Below are 17,641 nucleotides of genomic sequence, written 5' to 3'. Positions count from 1 at the left end.
TGCGAAAGTCAGTATCGCATTGCAATTTTGTATTATCGCGTTGCGATAGTCAGTATCGTATTGCGATTTTCCAAATTCGCATTGCGATTTACTTATTCGCATTGCGAATTGGGAAAATCGCAACGCGAAATTAAAAAATCGCATTGCGATAGTAATAATCGCGTTGCGAATCTGGAAACTGATTTGCGATAATGGAGATCGCATTGCGATTTTGTTGGTCATTTTGACAAATCCGAAAAAAATTGATTAAAATTATATATTATATGAGATTTTTGGTCACTGAAGTTATTTTCTCTTAAAAAAAAAAGGAAGGAAAAAGAAAACGAGTAACAGTTGTGTCCCAGACGCGTCAAACTTGGAAATTTAAGCCGTATATTTATTGCCTTCGTTGTGATGTTGGTTCCCTTAAAAGTTTCTTGGAGAAGGGGTCATAGCCTCCCTTGCGTTTGTTGGCTCTGTCTTAGATCTCTCTCATTCTCTCTTCATCTCATCTTTGAACCTAATCATGGCTTCTGCAAACAGATGGCTCAGACCTGAGGTGTTCTTTTCACTGCTCCTTCTTAAATCATTCATTATTGTGATCTTTAAGGACATGATATGTTCATGGCATGTTTACTTTTTGTTCGTTTAGAACAGATCTATGAGTTGGGGTAAAAATAGAACTATGAAAATGTTGGGTGCAATAGGAGCAGTTATACTTTGGTATTCATTATGTTAGGGGTTTTATGTTATGATCTGAAAATCTCCTGACATAGAAGATTATAAAACGATACATTCATGCTGATACGTGAATCTGTGGCCTGAACTTGTATCTTATTTTGTTTCATCGAATTAGCATTGAAATTATAAAGATTTTTATAAAAGATCCCGATCTTCCTACTCAGACCATCAACCATGTTCATATTTTGTATTAAAGATTTTTCATTTATTGAAAGATCATATCTCGTATTCATGTTTGAATACTTGTCGAATGACAACATATTGAGAACTCTGTTTCATTTACAAATCGTATAAAACAAACCAATTGCTCATGGTTTTCTTCCCTTCCTCTTCTGTTTAGGTGTACCCACTATTTGCATCAGTGGGTGTCGCCGTTGGCATTTGTGCTATCCAACTTGTGAGGAATATCACCACCAACCCTGAAGTCAGGTATATATATATATATTGAACAATTTGTTTTCATCTAAAGCTAGATTCAGAGTTTGATTGCAGAAAATTGATATAACAATGCAGACGTTTTTGAATCTGACACAGGGTAACCAAAGAAAACAGGGCCGCTGGAATTCTTGAGAACTTTGAAGAAGGTGAAAAATATGCAGAACATGGGCTGAGGAAGTTTGTCCGCAAGAGACCACCTCAGATTATGCCATCTGTTAACAACTTCTTCTCTGACCCAAATTAAAGCAGTTGCTGAATTCTTCATACTTTGAAGGTTGAAATAATGTGTTTTGGCTGCCTATGGAATTTATTCAATTGGAGAGTCGGATTGTTTTTTCACATTTTGAAATACAGACATAAGACAATTGTATTGTTGACTGGCTAAAAGCCAGTTTTTGGGATATTATTCTTGAATAATAAAATAATCAGAGGATTTTAATCTTAATATGTACATATGAACCTTTAAGATTGAGCAATGAAATCAAGAAAATCAAGAGATTGATTTGAACCAGATTATATAGTTTGATTTAATTTGTGATTTGATTTTAGGTCGATTTAAATATCCAATCTTTCATAGTTCAATTCAGGTTTGGTTTATTTATATGAACCTGTTTGTGTTAAGTTTGGCTAAAAGCCAATCTTTTAAATGAAAAACTATCACAAAGATATATGCAAGCTACTAGAAAAAACATAAATCATACCGCATTGGCAAGACAGAGACGCCGTGAGCACTATTATATTTAGGAAAGCACGCAGTGAGCACAAAGCGATCTATTCTTTCGTCTTTTACTAAAGAATACCGTGTGCTCGCTGTACAAAGTGGCATACGCCTATTTTTGGAGGGCTATATCTTTGGATTTAGCCCTAAAATTTGAGTTCTAAATTTTTTACTTCATTAAGAACTTAGTTTTCTCCGATATGGATTTTATATTCTTTGCTGATATGCATACATTTCTTGAACTTTGCTTAACGAGTCCGAATTCATAACATATGCATATGCCAGATTGTAAGGAACATTTGAGTTGTGTGCGGATGTTTACGTTTTGATAATGAAATCGAGGCTTATGTCCTTCCCAGCCAAAATCTGGGTTTTACCTTTATCACATATTTCTATGATTCCTGCTCAAATTAAGTAAAGATCATTTTGAGCTGTGGTAATTCTCTTTTATAAATTTAGCAGTTTATCGTGGTACATTCATGGAGTGTGTCTGCTAGCAATTGGTTCTTTCCGGCCTAGGTAATAGTAATACTGTATAGGAATAGGGGTACGGATCCTGCCTATGGAGCTGTCATTACTACAATTTTGGTGATGTTGACTAACATCCAAGTAAGGAAGTGAAATTTCAGTCCAAGATCATGGAATTCAAGAACAAAAGCAATTTTAGAGACTTTAGAAAGCATGAGAATCTTAAAACTACACTCATGGAAACCCAAGTTCTTGAAGAAGCTTATTCCACTTGGAGAAACCGAGAGAAACTGTGCTTAAGAAGTATCTATATACATGTTATCGAAATCAAGACAGAAGAATATGTCTAGGACACTAGCATATCCTCTTGGCTGCCTGTTTCCTAGACATATTCATTTTTCTCGGTTTTGATAGGAACATTGGATGTCTCTGCACCATGAGTAGATATGACCTTCCTTTGTTCTTCTTCCCCAAGAACTACCGAGTTTGATAAGATGAAACTTTTGTTTGAGCAATCATGGAAACCAGCTCCGAGAGGTTGTATATAGGTTCTTGTTGGATCCTACAAGTTGCTAGCCTTTTACTAAAGAATACCGTGTGGTCGCTGCGGATAGTGGCATATGCCTATTTTAGGAGGTCTCTTTCTTCTGAAAGTGCCCTGAAATTGAATTCTAAAGCATTTGGTTTGCACTATTTGGTTTTCCACAATTTGACTGGAAATGGGGATTCTGAATTTGGATGGTGTTTAATAGTCATATTAAGAGTGTTCCTACTAACTAGTGAAGTTCCTATGACAATATCCACACCCAAAGAGTAAATGTATAAAATGGGTAACCAAAGAAAACAGGGCTACTGGAATTCTAGATAACTTTGAAGAAGGTGAAAAATATGCACAACATGGGCTGAGGGAGTTTGTCCGCAAGAGACCGCCTCAGATTATGCCATCTGTTAACAACTTCTTCTCTGGCCCAAATTAAAGCAATTGCTGAATTCTTCATACTTTGTAGGTTGAATAATGTGTTTTGGCTGCCTATGGAATTTATTCAATTGGAGAGTTGGAGTTGGATTGTTTTACTTTTTACATTTTAAAGGACAGATACTTGACAATTGTATTATTGGCAGGCAAGTTTATTGAATATTGTTCTTGGATAATAAAATTATCAGTGGATTTGAATATGTACTTACAGACGAACATGTACTGTCGGAGCAATGAAACTGAGAAAATTGCAAAACTGTCATACAACTAGAGATCTATGTAAGCTGCTAGGAAAAACATGAACTGTAATGGATGCATCTATAGTTCTACATCTATCGAATTTAAAAATGTTTGTTGGAGTAAAAAGTAATGTCATCTTGGTCCATTTTCGTGGTTTATTGAAGTTTCTTTAGCTCAGGAAACAAGGTTTAGAGCAATAATCCGACATTGGCAAGACAAAGACGCCGTGAGCACTAGAACCAATATAAATAACCGAAAGTTAAATTAGGAAAAGCACGCAGCCACGCAGTGAGGACATAGCGAACCATTCTTTCGCCTTTTACTAAAGAATACCGTGTGTTCGCAGCAGATAGTGGCAGGTCCTATTTTTGGAGGGCTCTTTCTTCGGAAAGTCCCCTGAAATTGAAGTTTAAAGCTTTTGGTTTGCACAAAAAGAGTTGTCTTCGTCTTCAAGACACAGAATATCAGATTAGACCGATAATCATCTTCCTTTGATGCCTATCTAAGCTCATAAACTGACGCATGCACATAGTATTAAATTAAATTGCAGCTGTAACACATTAACGTTTACTTTTAGAAAATAAATTACGCGTGTCCGCAATTTAATACTATGCACATGTATTTATATATGATGCCGCCCTCAGTTTTGCAACAAAGAATGGTAAGAAAATTGCTCTATTTCACATCTGACCTCGCAGTTGCACCAGTAAACTCTGCATACTATCTAGTTTTTGCCTCAGTTATTTAATATTCGAAAGATGATTCTCCTCCAAAGACGATGAATTGGATAATTCAGTGACGAGAGTGGCACAATTGGACTGTGAATCCAAAACTGCCTCCTCAAGCAAAGCCACAGTTGAGAGCTGGTCTTCATTAATCATTTTTTATAATGGAGACTGCCCCATACTTCCATGTCTCCTCGGTTGAGTTTATCAGATGAGAAAATCTTGTTGAAACCATCGATCCCTAAGTTGCTAAGTTCATCTATGGCATCCTTCCAAGCGAGTTTTCCAGCTTGAGCAACCGCAAGACTCCAGCGGCTATATGACCCATTGAATCAACTTCAGACTTGCATAAGAAAGCAAGGTGCAGAAGTTCATTCTTGGTGACAACGGCATCAATCGGTTGTTTGACAAAAAGTTTCAAGTTTTCCACCACCCAGTCGACCGTTTCATTCTCAACATTATCTTCGGATATGAGCATAGGAACTTCAAGATTTATCCCTCCTAATATCTCAAAACTTTCATTGAAGCCGTTTGCTGATGATGCATTTTGAAGGATGTTCTTCTATGACTGAGGCTTGAAGGCCTCCAAAAACCTTCCACACCGACCGTGACCAACTCAACAGTATAATTCATTCCTCCACCTAAGCGAACACCTGATATGCAAGCTGACACACTTAAACTTTGACATCCTTTGTCCCTCTCAGCAAAAGGAATGGCATGCGCAATGCTTATGTCCAGAAATGGAATTACTGAAGCTTTTCCACTTGATGGGCGCTTCTGCTTGTTTTGTACCCAAAATATAGCTCTTAATGGAGAAAATCCGTTCCCAGTTACCAGAGAACCATTTTCAACTGAACCTAAGAGTGTTCTCCATTATTGTGTACAATGGTTCCCTCTGTCTGTACACAGTCCACCTGAACACTCTCCCAATGCAAAGTACATGAAACGGCCATAGCACCATCAAGAGTTCTGTGAGAGGCTTTAAGGAACAGATCATTTCCAATAAACTTCACTAAAGGTGTCCCCTTGATATCCTATGGGTATGAGTCGAGAAATCTAAGCTGGAGGACATTTACTGCTAAACTTTCTCCAGTATCACTAGGAACTTTCTCCCTCAGTTTTCCACCCAAAGCATCATCCTTGTTTCCCTGTGGTCTTTTATTTTTTCCAACCACTGCAATCTTTTTACTAACTCTACCAATATACCCATAGAGATCTAAGACAAAGAAACAACTGTTCAACTGATATATTGGATGTAAATCGTTCACAAACAACCCCTATTCTGACAACAATATTGTTGGAACCGTGAATGGTCACTCGGTAATTTATAATTCTCAACTTATTATTAATACGAACTAAAATACAAAGATGATACAAAAACTAATTGCGGCTAGTTCACAAACACAACCCGCTATCTAAGACTTTGCTGACCTCGCACTTTCACTCTCATACATCCATCCTAAACTAAAGCTACAACACACATTTATATCCTTGGTTTCACCGTCTTTGTTTGCTGCAAATCCATGTCGTATTTATCTTTAATTCTATGATTTATGTACTTAATTGATAAGGACTATATTAGATGCTGCCAACTCACCAAATTGGTGTTTCATGTACTTTTTGCTTTGTTGTTAATCTCTTTTGTTGCTGCCGCGTTCATCCTAGTTGATGCCTTGATCAAGTTTGCTTGTTGTGCTATCACATTTCTTTAAACACCAGATTTGCCGCCTCAAATAACTGTTGTAAGTTCATCCACGATTCAAGATGCTTAATCATCAACTTGTCAATTGTAAAAGGTTGTTACTTAACACTTGTATCCATTCTTTTAATTTGTATAATTCATGAAGCTTCTGTCCATATAACTGCTGCCATCATTTGCCAAGTGTGTTGCCGACACAAAGACTTAGTTTGATTTCTATCAAACACCTGGAGGAGACACAACTGTTAATGGGTTCCCATCAGTGGATGGCATAGCTAACTCAACAGAAGCTTCTTTCAGCTCAACGCACCTCCACAAGCCTGAAGACCAACCATGAGAACTTTGAACTCCACTTAATCTAGCAGTTGTTTGCAAAGATAAACTGAGTTGTGATGCTCCAGCAGTCCATTTCGATGATGTTTAATAGTAATATTAAGCGTTTCTAGTCTTTTGTATTATGCCTGGAAAGTTGATTTTCAAGTGATCTACTATTTCCCCCCCTTGAATAAAGGCATAAAAGGTTAGGAATCAGTACTAAAAAACTATGATGTGTTCATAAGAGTGATGGTATGGATCAATTAGACTGAATTACGGATTTAAACGATCTTTGTTCCTCTTCAGGATATCGCAATCAAAGCTTCAGAGGCTAGTGACATTGTCGCAGACAAATTTGTTGTCTTCAGCAACTAGAAACTGATTTTTAAGTGAAAAACTTTGCACTACAGCCGGGGTTCGATGCAAGCTGCTAGAAAAACATAAAATGTACTGGATGCATCTTGAGTTTGATAAGACCTTCCTTTGTTCTTCTTCCCCAAGAACTACCGAGTTTGATAAGATGAAACTTTTGTTTGAGCAATCATGGAAACCAGCTCCGAGAGGTTGTATATAGGTTCTTGTTGGATCCTACAAGTTGCTACAGCTGAAGGCACTATTCTTTTCGCCTTTTACTAAAGAATACCGTGCGCTCTCTGCAGATAGTGGCATACGCCTATTTCCAGAGGGCTCTTTCTTCTGAAAGTGCCCTGAAATTGAATTCTAAAGCTTTTGATTTGCACTATTTGGTTTTCCACATTTTGACTGGAAATGGGGATTCTGAATTTTGGATGGTGTTTAATAGTCATATTAAGAGTGTTTCTACTATCCAGTGAAGTTCCTATGACAATATCCACACCCAAAGAGTAAATGTATAAAATGGTTGATAAGAAAGTGGCATATGCCTCGCTTTTAAGAGTTCTTTTTTATAAATGTATATTCGATTATATGTTGAAATTGTAGCTTCTATTCTCCCCAGCCAAAATCTGGGGTTTGCCTCAGTTGCAGATTCTATTTTTCGTGTTCAAATTCAATACAATGCAGCAAAAATTCCATGCTATTGCTCATGGTAAACTTCTCATTCAAATTAAGTAGTTTTCGGTTTGCACAATTTCCACCATACATGAAATTTTAAAATGCTTATTGAAAGTACTATATATATTTTGAGTTCACTGCAATGTCAAATTGGCCCCTATCTCTTTGATTTATTGAAGTTACAGTCTTTTTTTCCCCTTAGTTGGCCTGTTTAGCAATAAAGCTTCAGAGCAGTAATCCCACACAGACAATACACAGCGCCACGCGTTCCAGAACAAGTATAAATAGACGTAAATAAGTAATATCAAAGCACGCAGTGTGCTCGCTGCACAAGTGGCATACGCTTATTTTTGGAGGGCTTATTCTTTGGAATGAGCATTAAAATTTTATTTTAAAAATATTATCTTTAGAGTCCCACCAGCTGGATTTGTTTTGGTACTTCCTTTTCTTCGCCCGTTAGTCTTCGTTCTTCAATCTTGACAGTTGTTATAGCTTCTCTAGTTATGTTTAGTATGATATTGTGAATACTTAGGCAGCAACATATTTCGGTTAATTCTATATATGTATTCGATGATATTGTGAATACTTGGGGTTGGAAAGGTTCTTCAATGGGAAACTAACCGAAATGTCCTTCCAAGTTCCTATCGTTGATGTATCCGTTGTGATCTGTTCCAAGCAAAGATGCACCCATGTTTGTGATGGGTGTGAACGAGAAAGACTACAACTACAAGCCCGTGTTCGACATTGTTTCCAATGCTGGCTGCACTACCAATTGTCTTGCTCCCCTTGCTATGGTTATCCATGATCGATTTGGAATTTTTGAGGGTCTTATGACCACCGTTCATGCTATCACTAGCAGAATGTATATGTATGAGTTAGATAGTTAGAACTAATGAAGGGTTTTCATTAGGATGTATGTAATACTCACTACTAGGATCATTATTCTTGAAGATAAGACTTGAATCTGCTGAATTTGAAGAATCGGAATTCTCTGATATCATATCAAAGTTTGTATAAACCAGAAAAATGAAACTCTATTATTACTTTTGAACTGATCTTTTACACTTATATATAGCTGTTGATATCAACTAATTCTAACTTCTTCCTAACTAACTATCTAACTCATACATTCTGTTAATCACTGGTAATACCATTTTCCCCTTTTTTTAAACTCTTTTCAAATGGGTATGCTGTTTTTTTTCTTTAATTAATAAAGTTCTTTTTTTATTATTATTTACAGCTACACAAAACACTGTTGATGGAGCATCAACTGACTGGACAGGTGGTAGAGCTGCTTCCTTCAACATCATTCCTAGCAGCACCGGTGCTGCCAGGGTATATTTTCAAACCAGATTGGATTTAGTCCTTATTTTGCAATATTTGTGGTTAGCTTGGACATAAGGAAAGGATTGTCAATGTTAAGATTTGAATTTTTGGTTAGTTGATTCTTATATATGTACTTGATGATATTGTGAATACATAGGCTGTTGGAAAGGGTTCTTCCTGGCCTCAATGGAAATAAGTAAAGGATTGTTAATGTTGAGATTCAAATTTTCGGTTACTCAGTTGATGCTTATATATGTACTCGATGATATTGTGAATACGTAGGCTGTTAGAAAGGTTCTTCCTGCACTCAATGGGAAACTAACCGGAATGTCCTTCCGAGTTCCTACCGTTGATGTATCCGTTGTGGACCTCACCGTAAGGCTTGAGAAGTCTGCATCGTATGATGAGATCAAAGCTGCTATCAAGCAAGTCTTATTATAATTTGTGGACACCATTGTCTTCATGTTATATCAAATAAATCTTATTCTTATCCGTAACCTGATGATTTCAGGGCAGAGTCCGAGGGCAAGCTTAAGGGAATTTTGGGTTACATTGAAGAAGATGTTGTCTCCACAAATTTCATTGGTGACAGCAGGCAAGTTCCATCTAACGAGTTCTAGTTGCTGCATTTTATTTATATAAATTCCAAAAATTTCTTGAAATCGAACGTTGATACAGGTCGAGCATATTTGATGCCAAGGCTGGTATTGCTCTGAACGGAAACTTTGTGAAACTCGTTTCCTGGTATGACAACGAATGGGGTTACAGGTAAAAAGCATGCTTCCACTTTATTTCCTTTTGAAGTATGGCATTATTTTGACAAAGCTTGTCTTGTTTTGCACTTCCCGTGTGATTGATTTGATCGTCCATATGGCATCCACCCAAGCATGTTGAAGTTTTTTAAAGCCAGTTGAGTTGTGTTTAAAAGCAGCTGCTTGTTATTTGGAATAAAACCAAGATTGGATGTGTTTCCATTTCTGCATTTTTTGAAGGTGTAGATGAACTATTTTACTAGTTTAATGTTATGACGTAAACGGTGTTTATGCATCGCGGGAAAATTCCATGCACTTAGCTGGCACACGCCTTCACCACTCGACCAAAGCGACTGACTGCAACAGATTGGTGCGCTTTGCATAAATCCCATTTCATTGCCGAACCCCTTCTTTTTCCCGACAGAGACAGAGTTGGAGATAGGCCCAACAGATATGGCAAGCTCTTGATAGTACATCTCCCACTCCACCCGACGCAATTGATTTCGAAGATCTTCCCATCCCAAAGCTCTTGTTTTTCAAATCAGGTTAATTATGTTGCATTTTTTCTGTTTTAATTCGACATTTAAGACTGAAATCCAGAAAACCCAAATTTAATAAGATTTGTCCTTCTTAACTAGTGATTTCATCTTTTTTTCGTAAGAAGTTTCTCAGGTTGTCACCCATCCTGTGTATGGAAGATATTTGATAGAATGCCTGAACCAATATGGAATTCTGAGTTCATTTATGCAATGTAATTGTAATGTCATCAAACTTGTTCATATGTTTGTCGCATCATGGCTGCCACCATAGATGGGTTAACAGAGTAGTTAGCTATGTCAGCATTTCTCACCCAAATTCAGCTTGAAACTAAATAATAGTATCACAGTATGAAGGCTTAAGTGAGACATTTTCTATAGTTTTGGGGCATAGTTAATTATTTTGTTGTTATGTATTTTTGATAAGCTAAATAGAGAGGCTAATGCTTTTATTCGTTGGAGATGCAGTTTTAAGGACCCGACTGAATTTTGTTTAGAGGGCAGTTCTCCATGATTTACCCTTTACAGAACTGCCTTAGAAGTACTTCGTTCCTGTTCAAACCATCAATATTATGTTTCCTTTTCCGTGCATACTCTGAAAGTTCCACTCTTGCTTTGCCTGTGGAATCTTCTCGCTTCACCGGATCGGATGAAGTCGTGGGATGATGTGACGTTGACATTCTCTTCAGTAAAGTTCATGCTCGGAGCAATGAGGATGAAATTTTCCAGTCTCTAAAGAATGATCACTCTATGCAGCTTTCCCATGGCCTTGCTGGAAAGTTGCTGCATGGTTCAAGGATGACTGGAAATCCATTGGGTGCTTTTAGATGGGCAGCTTCACGCCCAGGCTATAATCGCTCTCGTCAAGCATATGATATGATGGTTGACATCCTCGGTAAATGAAACAAATAGATCGAATGAAGGATTTCTTGGAGGAAATGTGTCAAGGTCGCCTTGTTACGCTTAACACGATAGCCAGGGTTATGAGAAGGTTTGCTGGTGCAGGGAAATGGGAAAATGAGGATTTTTGATGAACTGGAAACTTTTGGATTGGAGAAGAATACAGAGTTAATGAACTTGCTGCTTGACACCCTTTGCAAATAGAAATATGTTGAAGAGGCCCGTGAGATTTTCTTGCTGCTTAAATCACACATTGCACCTGATGCTTACACATTTAATATCTTCATTCCTGATTGGTGAAAAATCAATCGCGTTGAAGAGGCACGATGAACAGTTGAAGAGATGAGAGGACACGGTTGTCACCTGTGTGTCATCAGCTACTCAACTATCATCCAGTTTTATTGTTGCCGAAACGACTTTCAAAAAGTTCATGAACTCCTTGATGAAATGACTTTCCACGATGTAGTTTTTTTTTTTATTATTTTCTTTGCTGTTTTGTACACTGTTCCTGAATTTTGCTTAAACATCTGAAAATAAAGCAATGAGTCAGAATTCAGAACATTGAGTTTGAAAGGAACACTTTGATCTGTGGGAGAATGTTTATGATTCGACGAAGAAATTGAGACTTATGTTCTTCCCAGACAAAATCTGGGTTTTACCTTGGTCACATATTTCTATGATTCCTGCTCAAATTTAGTAAGATCATTTCAAGCTACTGTTAGTGGTAAATCTTTTTTTTTTTAAATTTAGCAATTTATCGTGGTACATTCATGGAGTGTCTGCTAGCAATCGGTTCTTTCCGGCCTAGGTAATACAGTATAGGAATAGGGGTACGTGTAATATCCTCAATACCGGGTTAGTAACTAAATTGTAAAGTCTCAGAATTTGGTGGTTAAAATAAAATGAATGAATAGTATAAAGATTTATATGTAAATTATTGTGTAGGATGAAATTGAAAAGAAGAAGGAATGGAAGGATCATTCTGATACTACTTGTCACGATATCATTACTCTTTTATCAAAAGACATGATAAGATGTGAAATATCATCAGTTATAAACTTCAAAATCTCTCTTTTTCTTTTTGATGTGACATTTATGTCCTCACCTCTCCGGGACGTGACACTGTTTTTTTCTAACGCGATATCGAGGTAGGCTGATTCCATATTAGTTGTTACCAAATAGTGCTATAGATGTTAATATCATGTAACTACGTTAGAATCCATTGTCTTTTAGCAATTGATAAGTGCAAAATCTAGGGCTGATATGGTCATCAACATAGATGAAGGGAATCATTTTTGTAAATTGTGATTTTTATTAACTCAGATCTCATAGTTTTCAGTTGCACTTTTTTCGTTGACTATCTGAGAAACATAGGGGAGGCAGCATCACATGATCTTTGTCTGAATCTCATGATTAAGTACTAATAAAGTAAGCCTTTTTACTGAAATTCATAACCTCGTGATCCAATGCTGCATTCACTGCATACAATATAATAAAAGTAAAACACCCTCCTCTTGGCCCTGCAGGTGCAGGCTTTCATATATCCAATCCGGGATACCTTCGATGGAATTCGTTTCTTAAGAGAAGTGAGTAAGCTACTCAAGTTAAGTTTCGGGTTTCGGGTTTTAAGATGTAGTATTCGATGCTACATTATTCTGAATAGTGATTAAGTTTCGGGTTTTTTTGGCATTGCGTTCGTATCATGTTCGAATTTGTTCGATTCATGGAGTGTCTGCTAGCAATCGGTTCTTTCCGGCCTAGGTAATACAGTATAGGAATAGGGGTACGTGTAACATCCTCAATACCGGGTTAGTGACTAAATTGTAAAGTCTCAGAATTTGGTGGTTAAAATAAAATGAATGAATAGTATAAAGATTTATATGTAAATTATTGTGTAGGATGGAATTGAAAGGAAGAAGGAATGGAAGGACAATAGAGTAATTGCAAGGAAAAATAATTAAAGAAATGATAAGTATAGATATAAGGATACACGTGGGTGGAAGGGGAGAAAACACCCAAGGCTTCCAGAGTTCTCTTCTTCTTTTTTCCTTGTGCGTGTGAACCAAAGCCAAGGTAAGATTTCTGATTATTGAGTTTCTTGTTAAATTTAATATTGAGTTTTGATTATTAGATGATAACTAAGCTTAAGGAGAGCTTAAGTTATCTTAACATCAAAAGATGATGGAGTTAGGAGAGATTTAAGATTTGAAGTTCTTAAATGAAATCTTGAAATAGAGTTCATAACTAGAATTGAAAGTTAAATTTGACTTGTCATCAATCTAGTTAAGATATACGAAGTGTTAAAAGCGGAATTTAAACATGTTGAATTATTGATGTAATTCTTGAATTACATACGAATGATAGAATTTGGAGGTTTAAGATGAAATAAATGAGTATAAATTGGTTTAAGGATGTGTACTATAGTTAAGAATGAAAAAGAGGATTAAACATGAAGAATTTAATCCAAAATGAATTAATTTTCGGGTTCAAAAAGAGGATTCTGGGCAGAGTGCATCGATGCATATTCATAGTGCATCGATGCATCAAGGTTAAAACCAAAAAAGTGTTTGAAGGTGTATCGATGCACAGGTAGTGCATCGATGCACTCTTTTAAAATAAAAACATCGAATGCAATTAGTGCATCGATGCATAAGGCATGCATCGATGCATCCCATTAATAATAAAACATCGAATGCATTTTATGCACCGATGCACAAGTAATGCATCGATGCATACCTTCAGTAAAAGAGGAAATTTGCATTTATCTTAATCTAAAGAGTGAACAATTAGAGTATATTAGCTATAATACTGATATAGATCCATGTGTGATTATGTAGATACTAAAAGTAAGCTTATTCTTGAACGATCAAAGGATTAGAATCGAATCAAAGCAAAGCTAAGGTGAGTGCATACTATATGTATAGTATAATGGAATAAGACTTGTGATAAGTCTAATTCCTATATTGATTTTCATAGTACAAAAGTTGTGAACATGCATACATGATAATTATTGTAATACATGCATAAGGCATATATATGTTCATGTGATTGGATAAATGATGTATATATATGAATAGATTCAAATACACATGTGATATGATATGTGATATGAAAACATGACATGAGCTACATGATCACAAGAGAAATGACATGAGCTATATGATCACAAGATAAATGACATGAACTACATGATCACAAGAGAAATGACATGAGTACATGAACATATGAAATATAAGAATAATGCCCAGAGTATACGATATGAGAGCTATAGGTGTAATTGACATGCCAAGAGTCGAGGGTATAATAGTCCTTCGGGATGTTGTGGTCCCACGGGACATAGGGGTCCTACGGGACATATATGACAGTCCTTCGGGACGAATACTGAACTAAGGTTCGGTGCCCCATGAGGGAATTGATACGAGCTGTGGTGACAGCATTAGTGCACAACCTCAATGCACTCACATGCCTCTATTCTCAATAGTATACATGGGCAATTGAAATACAAAGTAAAGTGAAAGTGGTACAAGAAGGTAAGTCTTGTACATGCATGATATGATTATATATGTTATTGTGTAATAGATACATGCATATTGAAATGTCATGAAGGAAATGGTAAGAATGCATATTCATGAAGATATTGTTGCATATTCATTTATTGCCTCACTAAGTCTATGACTTAGCGTGTAAGTGATTTACACGTAGGTACCGAGTAATAAGAAGATTCAGAATAGCAGTGGCATGGACATCAACATTACTAAGAAATCAGATCAGAAGTAATTGACAAAGTAGGTATTTTGTTGTGTATAAAGTGTTGGTATATAATAAGTGGTTAATTATGAATGCTCTGATCAATTTTGTATTAAGTAGTCTCTTTTATGTAAATTAAAGTATTTTGTTTTAATGAAAGTTTTAAATTCCCAGGATTTTTCTTTAAGAATCAAAGTTTGAAAAGTCAATGTGACATCTTAGACTTGTTTCGGGTCGAATATGAGTTAGGGGTGTTACAGTACGAATCCTGCCTATGGAGCTGTCTTTGTTACTATTTTGGTGATGTTGACAAACATCCAAGTAGGGAAGAGAAATTTCGGTCCAAGATCATGGAAGTCGAGGGTTCAAGAACAAAATCAATTTTAGAGACTTATAACTACACTCATGGAAACCCAACTTCTTGAAGAAGATTATTCAACTTAGAGAAACCGAGAGAAACTGGCTTAAGAAATATCTATATACATGTTGCTATCGAAATCAAGACAGAAGAATATGTCTAGTAAATTAGCAGATCCTCTCTGCCATTTGTTTCCTAGTCATATTCACTCTTCTTGATTTTGATAGGAACATTGGATGTTTCTGCACCATGAGTGGATACGACCTTCCTTTGTTCTTCTTCCCCAAGAACTACCGAGTTTGATAAGATGAAACTTTTGTTTGAGCAATCATGGAAACCAGCTCCGAGAGGTTGTATATAGGTTCTTGTTGGATCCTACTAGTTGCTAGCCTTTTACTAAAGAATACCGTTTGGTCGCTGCGGATAGTGGCATACGCCTATTTTAGGAGGTCTCTTTCTTCTGAAAGTGCCCTGAAATTGAATTCTAAAGCATTTGGTTTGCACTATTTGGTTTTCTCTATTTTTACTGGAAATGGGGATTCTGAATTTGGATGGTGTTTAATAGTCATATTAAGAGTGTTCCTACTAACTAGTGAAGTTCCTATGACAATATCCACACCCAAAGAGTAAACGTATACAATGGGTGATAGAAAAGTGGCATATGCCTCGCTTTTAAGAGTTCCTTTTTATAAATTTATATTCGATTCTATGTTGAAATTGTAGCTTCAATTCTCCACAGCCAAAATCTGGGTTTTTGCCTCAATTGCAGATTCTATCTTTCGTGTTCAAATTTAATACAAAGCTCGGCTTGTTAAGTATCAAGTAGCTCAACTTGTTAAGAATTCGAGTTTGAGCTCGAATCGAGTCGATTCAATTCGAGTATTGACCGAGTTGATCTCGAGTAGCTCACGATCTGTCTCGTCTCATTTACATCCTACTCTCAATCAATATTTTGACAATGACAAAACGAGTCTCTTTGCACAAATGATCATTTAAACATTTTTTAACATATGGAATAAAACCAAATTTTTATCCTCCTAATATTTATGTTAGATGAGAACTGTTAATTGACTAAGAATTAACTTATGTTGCTCAATATTAGGTTATTCTTATATATGTACTCTGATATCGTGAATACGTAGGCTGCTACCGGAATGTCCTTCCGAGTTCCTACCGTTGAACATTCCGAATTTCTACTGTCGATGTATCCGTCGTGGACCTCACTGTAAGGCTTGAGAAGTCTGCATCGTATGATGAGATCAAAGCTGCTATAAAGTAAGTCTCGTTATAATTTGTGGACACAATTGCCTTCATGTTATATCAAATAAATCTTATTCTTATCCGTATAAGCTGATGATTTCAGGGCAGAGTCCGAGGGCAAGCTGAAGGGAATTTTGGGTTACATTGAAGAAGATGTTGTCTCCACAGATTTCATTGGTGACAGCAGGCAAGTTCCATCTAACGAGTTCTAGTTGCTGCATTTTATTTATATAAATTCCAAAAAGATTTCCTGAAATCGAAAGTTGATACACGTCGAGCATATTCGATGCCAAGGCCGGTATTGCTCTGAACGGCAACTTCATGAAACTCGTTTCCTGGTATGACAATGAATGGGGTTACAGGTAAAAAGCATGCCTTCCTCTTAATTTCCTTTTGAAGTATGGCATTTTGGAATCATGGTTATTTTGACAAAGCTTGTCTTGTTTTGCAGTTCCCGTGTGATTGATTTGATCTTCCATATGGCATCCACCCAAGCATGTTGAAGTTTTTTTAAGGCCACTTAAGTTGTGTTTGAAAGCAGTTGCTTGTTATTTGGAATCCCATTTCATTTCCGAATCCCTTCTTTATCTCGATTGAGACAGAGTTGGAGATAGGCCCAGCAGACGTATTATTTATCTCGAAAGAGAAAATGTTAAAACGTAGAGAGTGTATGGGTTCATTGATGTATGAGAATAGGGACTAACCATGGCATTAGCAATACCCCTATTATACAAACTAGCAAGGGGCAATAAATGGGGTTTATCACATACCCCTACTCTATTTCTTCTTTCAATATTTCCACATATTATTTATTTTATTTTTTAAAATGGTTATTTATTACATTTAAAAAATATTATTATTCAAAAAACTTATTTATTTTATTTTAAAATATTAAAAATATTATTTTCTAAAAATAATTATTTGTTTCATTCTAAAAAGTTTTCATTTTTAAAAATGATTATTTTTTATTTTAAAAATTATTATTTATTTCCTTCCACAAATGGGTATTTATTTTATTTTTAAAAATAAAATACTAATTTAATCTAAATATTAATTTGATTTAAAATATAACAGTCGTATAATTTAATTTAATGATTAAATGTTAATTTTTTTTTATAAATGTTAATTCGATTTAGTCGAGTTAAAAAATATTGAATTAATCGAGTTGACGAATCTTATTTTATAATACCAATTTATACTTAAAATAATTTTGAGTCTAATCGAATTGTTCAAGTTTTTATTTAAATTTAAGGTAAAATATACAACTAGTCCTTCGACTATAGAATAATGCTTTGTTAAGTTCATTGACTATTAAAAGTTACAAGATGGTCATTCGACTATAGAATGTTGCTTTGTTGAGTCTCCCGAACTATTAAAAGTTACAAAATGATCATTCGACTATAAAGTGTTGCTTTGTTGAGTCCTCCGACT

At 35.9% G+C, this 17,641-nt stretch overlaps 2 protein-coding genes and 2 non-coding genes across 4 annotated transcripts; all 4 read left to right on the top strand.

Annotated features, from left to right (window-relative positions):
* Positions 1-450: 450 nt before the first annotated feature.
* LOC120215064 lies at positions 451-1,603 on the top strand. Its single transcript, XM_039212850.1, has 3 exons — positions 451-538; positions 1,061-1,149; positions 1,255-1,603. Exons 1-3 carry the CDS (start codon positions 506-508, stop codon positions 1,400-1,402), a joined length of 270 nt encoding a protein of 89 aa, XP_039068781.1. The 5' UTR covers positions 451-505; the 3' UTR covers positions 1,403-1,603.
* Positions 1,604-1,904: 301 nt separating this feature from the next.
* Positions 1,905-2,021, top strand: LOC120215411. Its single transcript, XR_005524953.1, has one exon. It is a non-coding gene; the product is annotated as a U5 spliceosomal RNA (small nuclear RNA).
* A 1,818-nt stretch (positions 2,022-3,839) lies between these two features.
* On the top strand, positions 3,840-3,955 carry LOC120215399. Its single transcript, XR_005524942.1, has one exon. It is a non-coding gene; the product is annotated as a U5 spliceosomal RNA (small nuclear RNA).
* Positions 3,956-8,020: 4,065 nt separating this feature from the next.
* LOC120215142 (glyceraldehyde-3-phosphate dehydrogenase 2, cytosolic-like) lies at positions 8,021-16,728 on the top strand. The gene is made up of 6 exons (XM_039212899.1): positions 8,021-8,193; positions 8,561-8,666; positions 8,940-9,082; positions 9,169-9,252; positions 9,336-9,425; positions 16,662-16,728. The coding sequence occupies exons 1-6, from the start codon at positions 8,021-8,023 to the stop codon at positions 16,711-16,713; spliced, it is 648 nt and encodes a 215-aa protein (XP_039068830.1). The 3' UTR covers positions 16,714-16,728.
* The last annotated feature ends 913 nt before the right edge of the window (positions 16,729-17,641 follow it).

This window comes from Hibiscus syriacus, unplaced genomic scaffold (genome assembly GCF_006381635.1).
Source record: "Hibiscus syriacus cultivar Baekdansim isolate YM2019G1 unplaced genomic scaffold, ASM638163v2 tig00110114_pilon, whole genome shotgun sequence".
Taxonomy (NCBI): domain Eukaryota; kingdom Viridiplantae; phylum Streptophyta; class Magnoliopsida; order Malvales; family Malvaceae; genus Hibiscus; species Hibiscus syriacus.
Note: the sequence above shows the minus strand (reverse complement) of the source record. Positions and strands in the feature narration are given on the sequence as shown.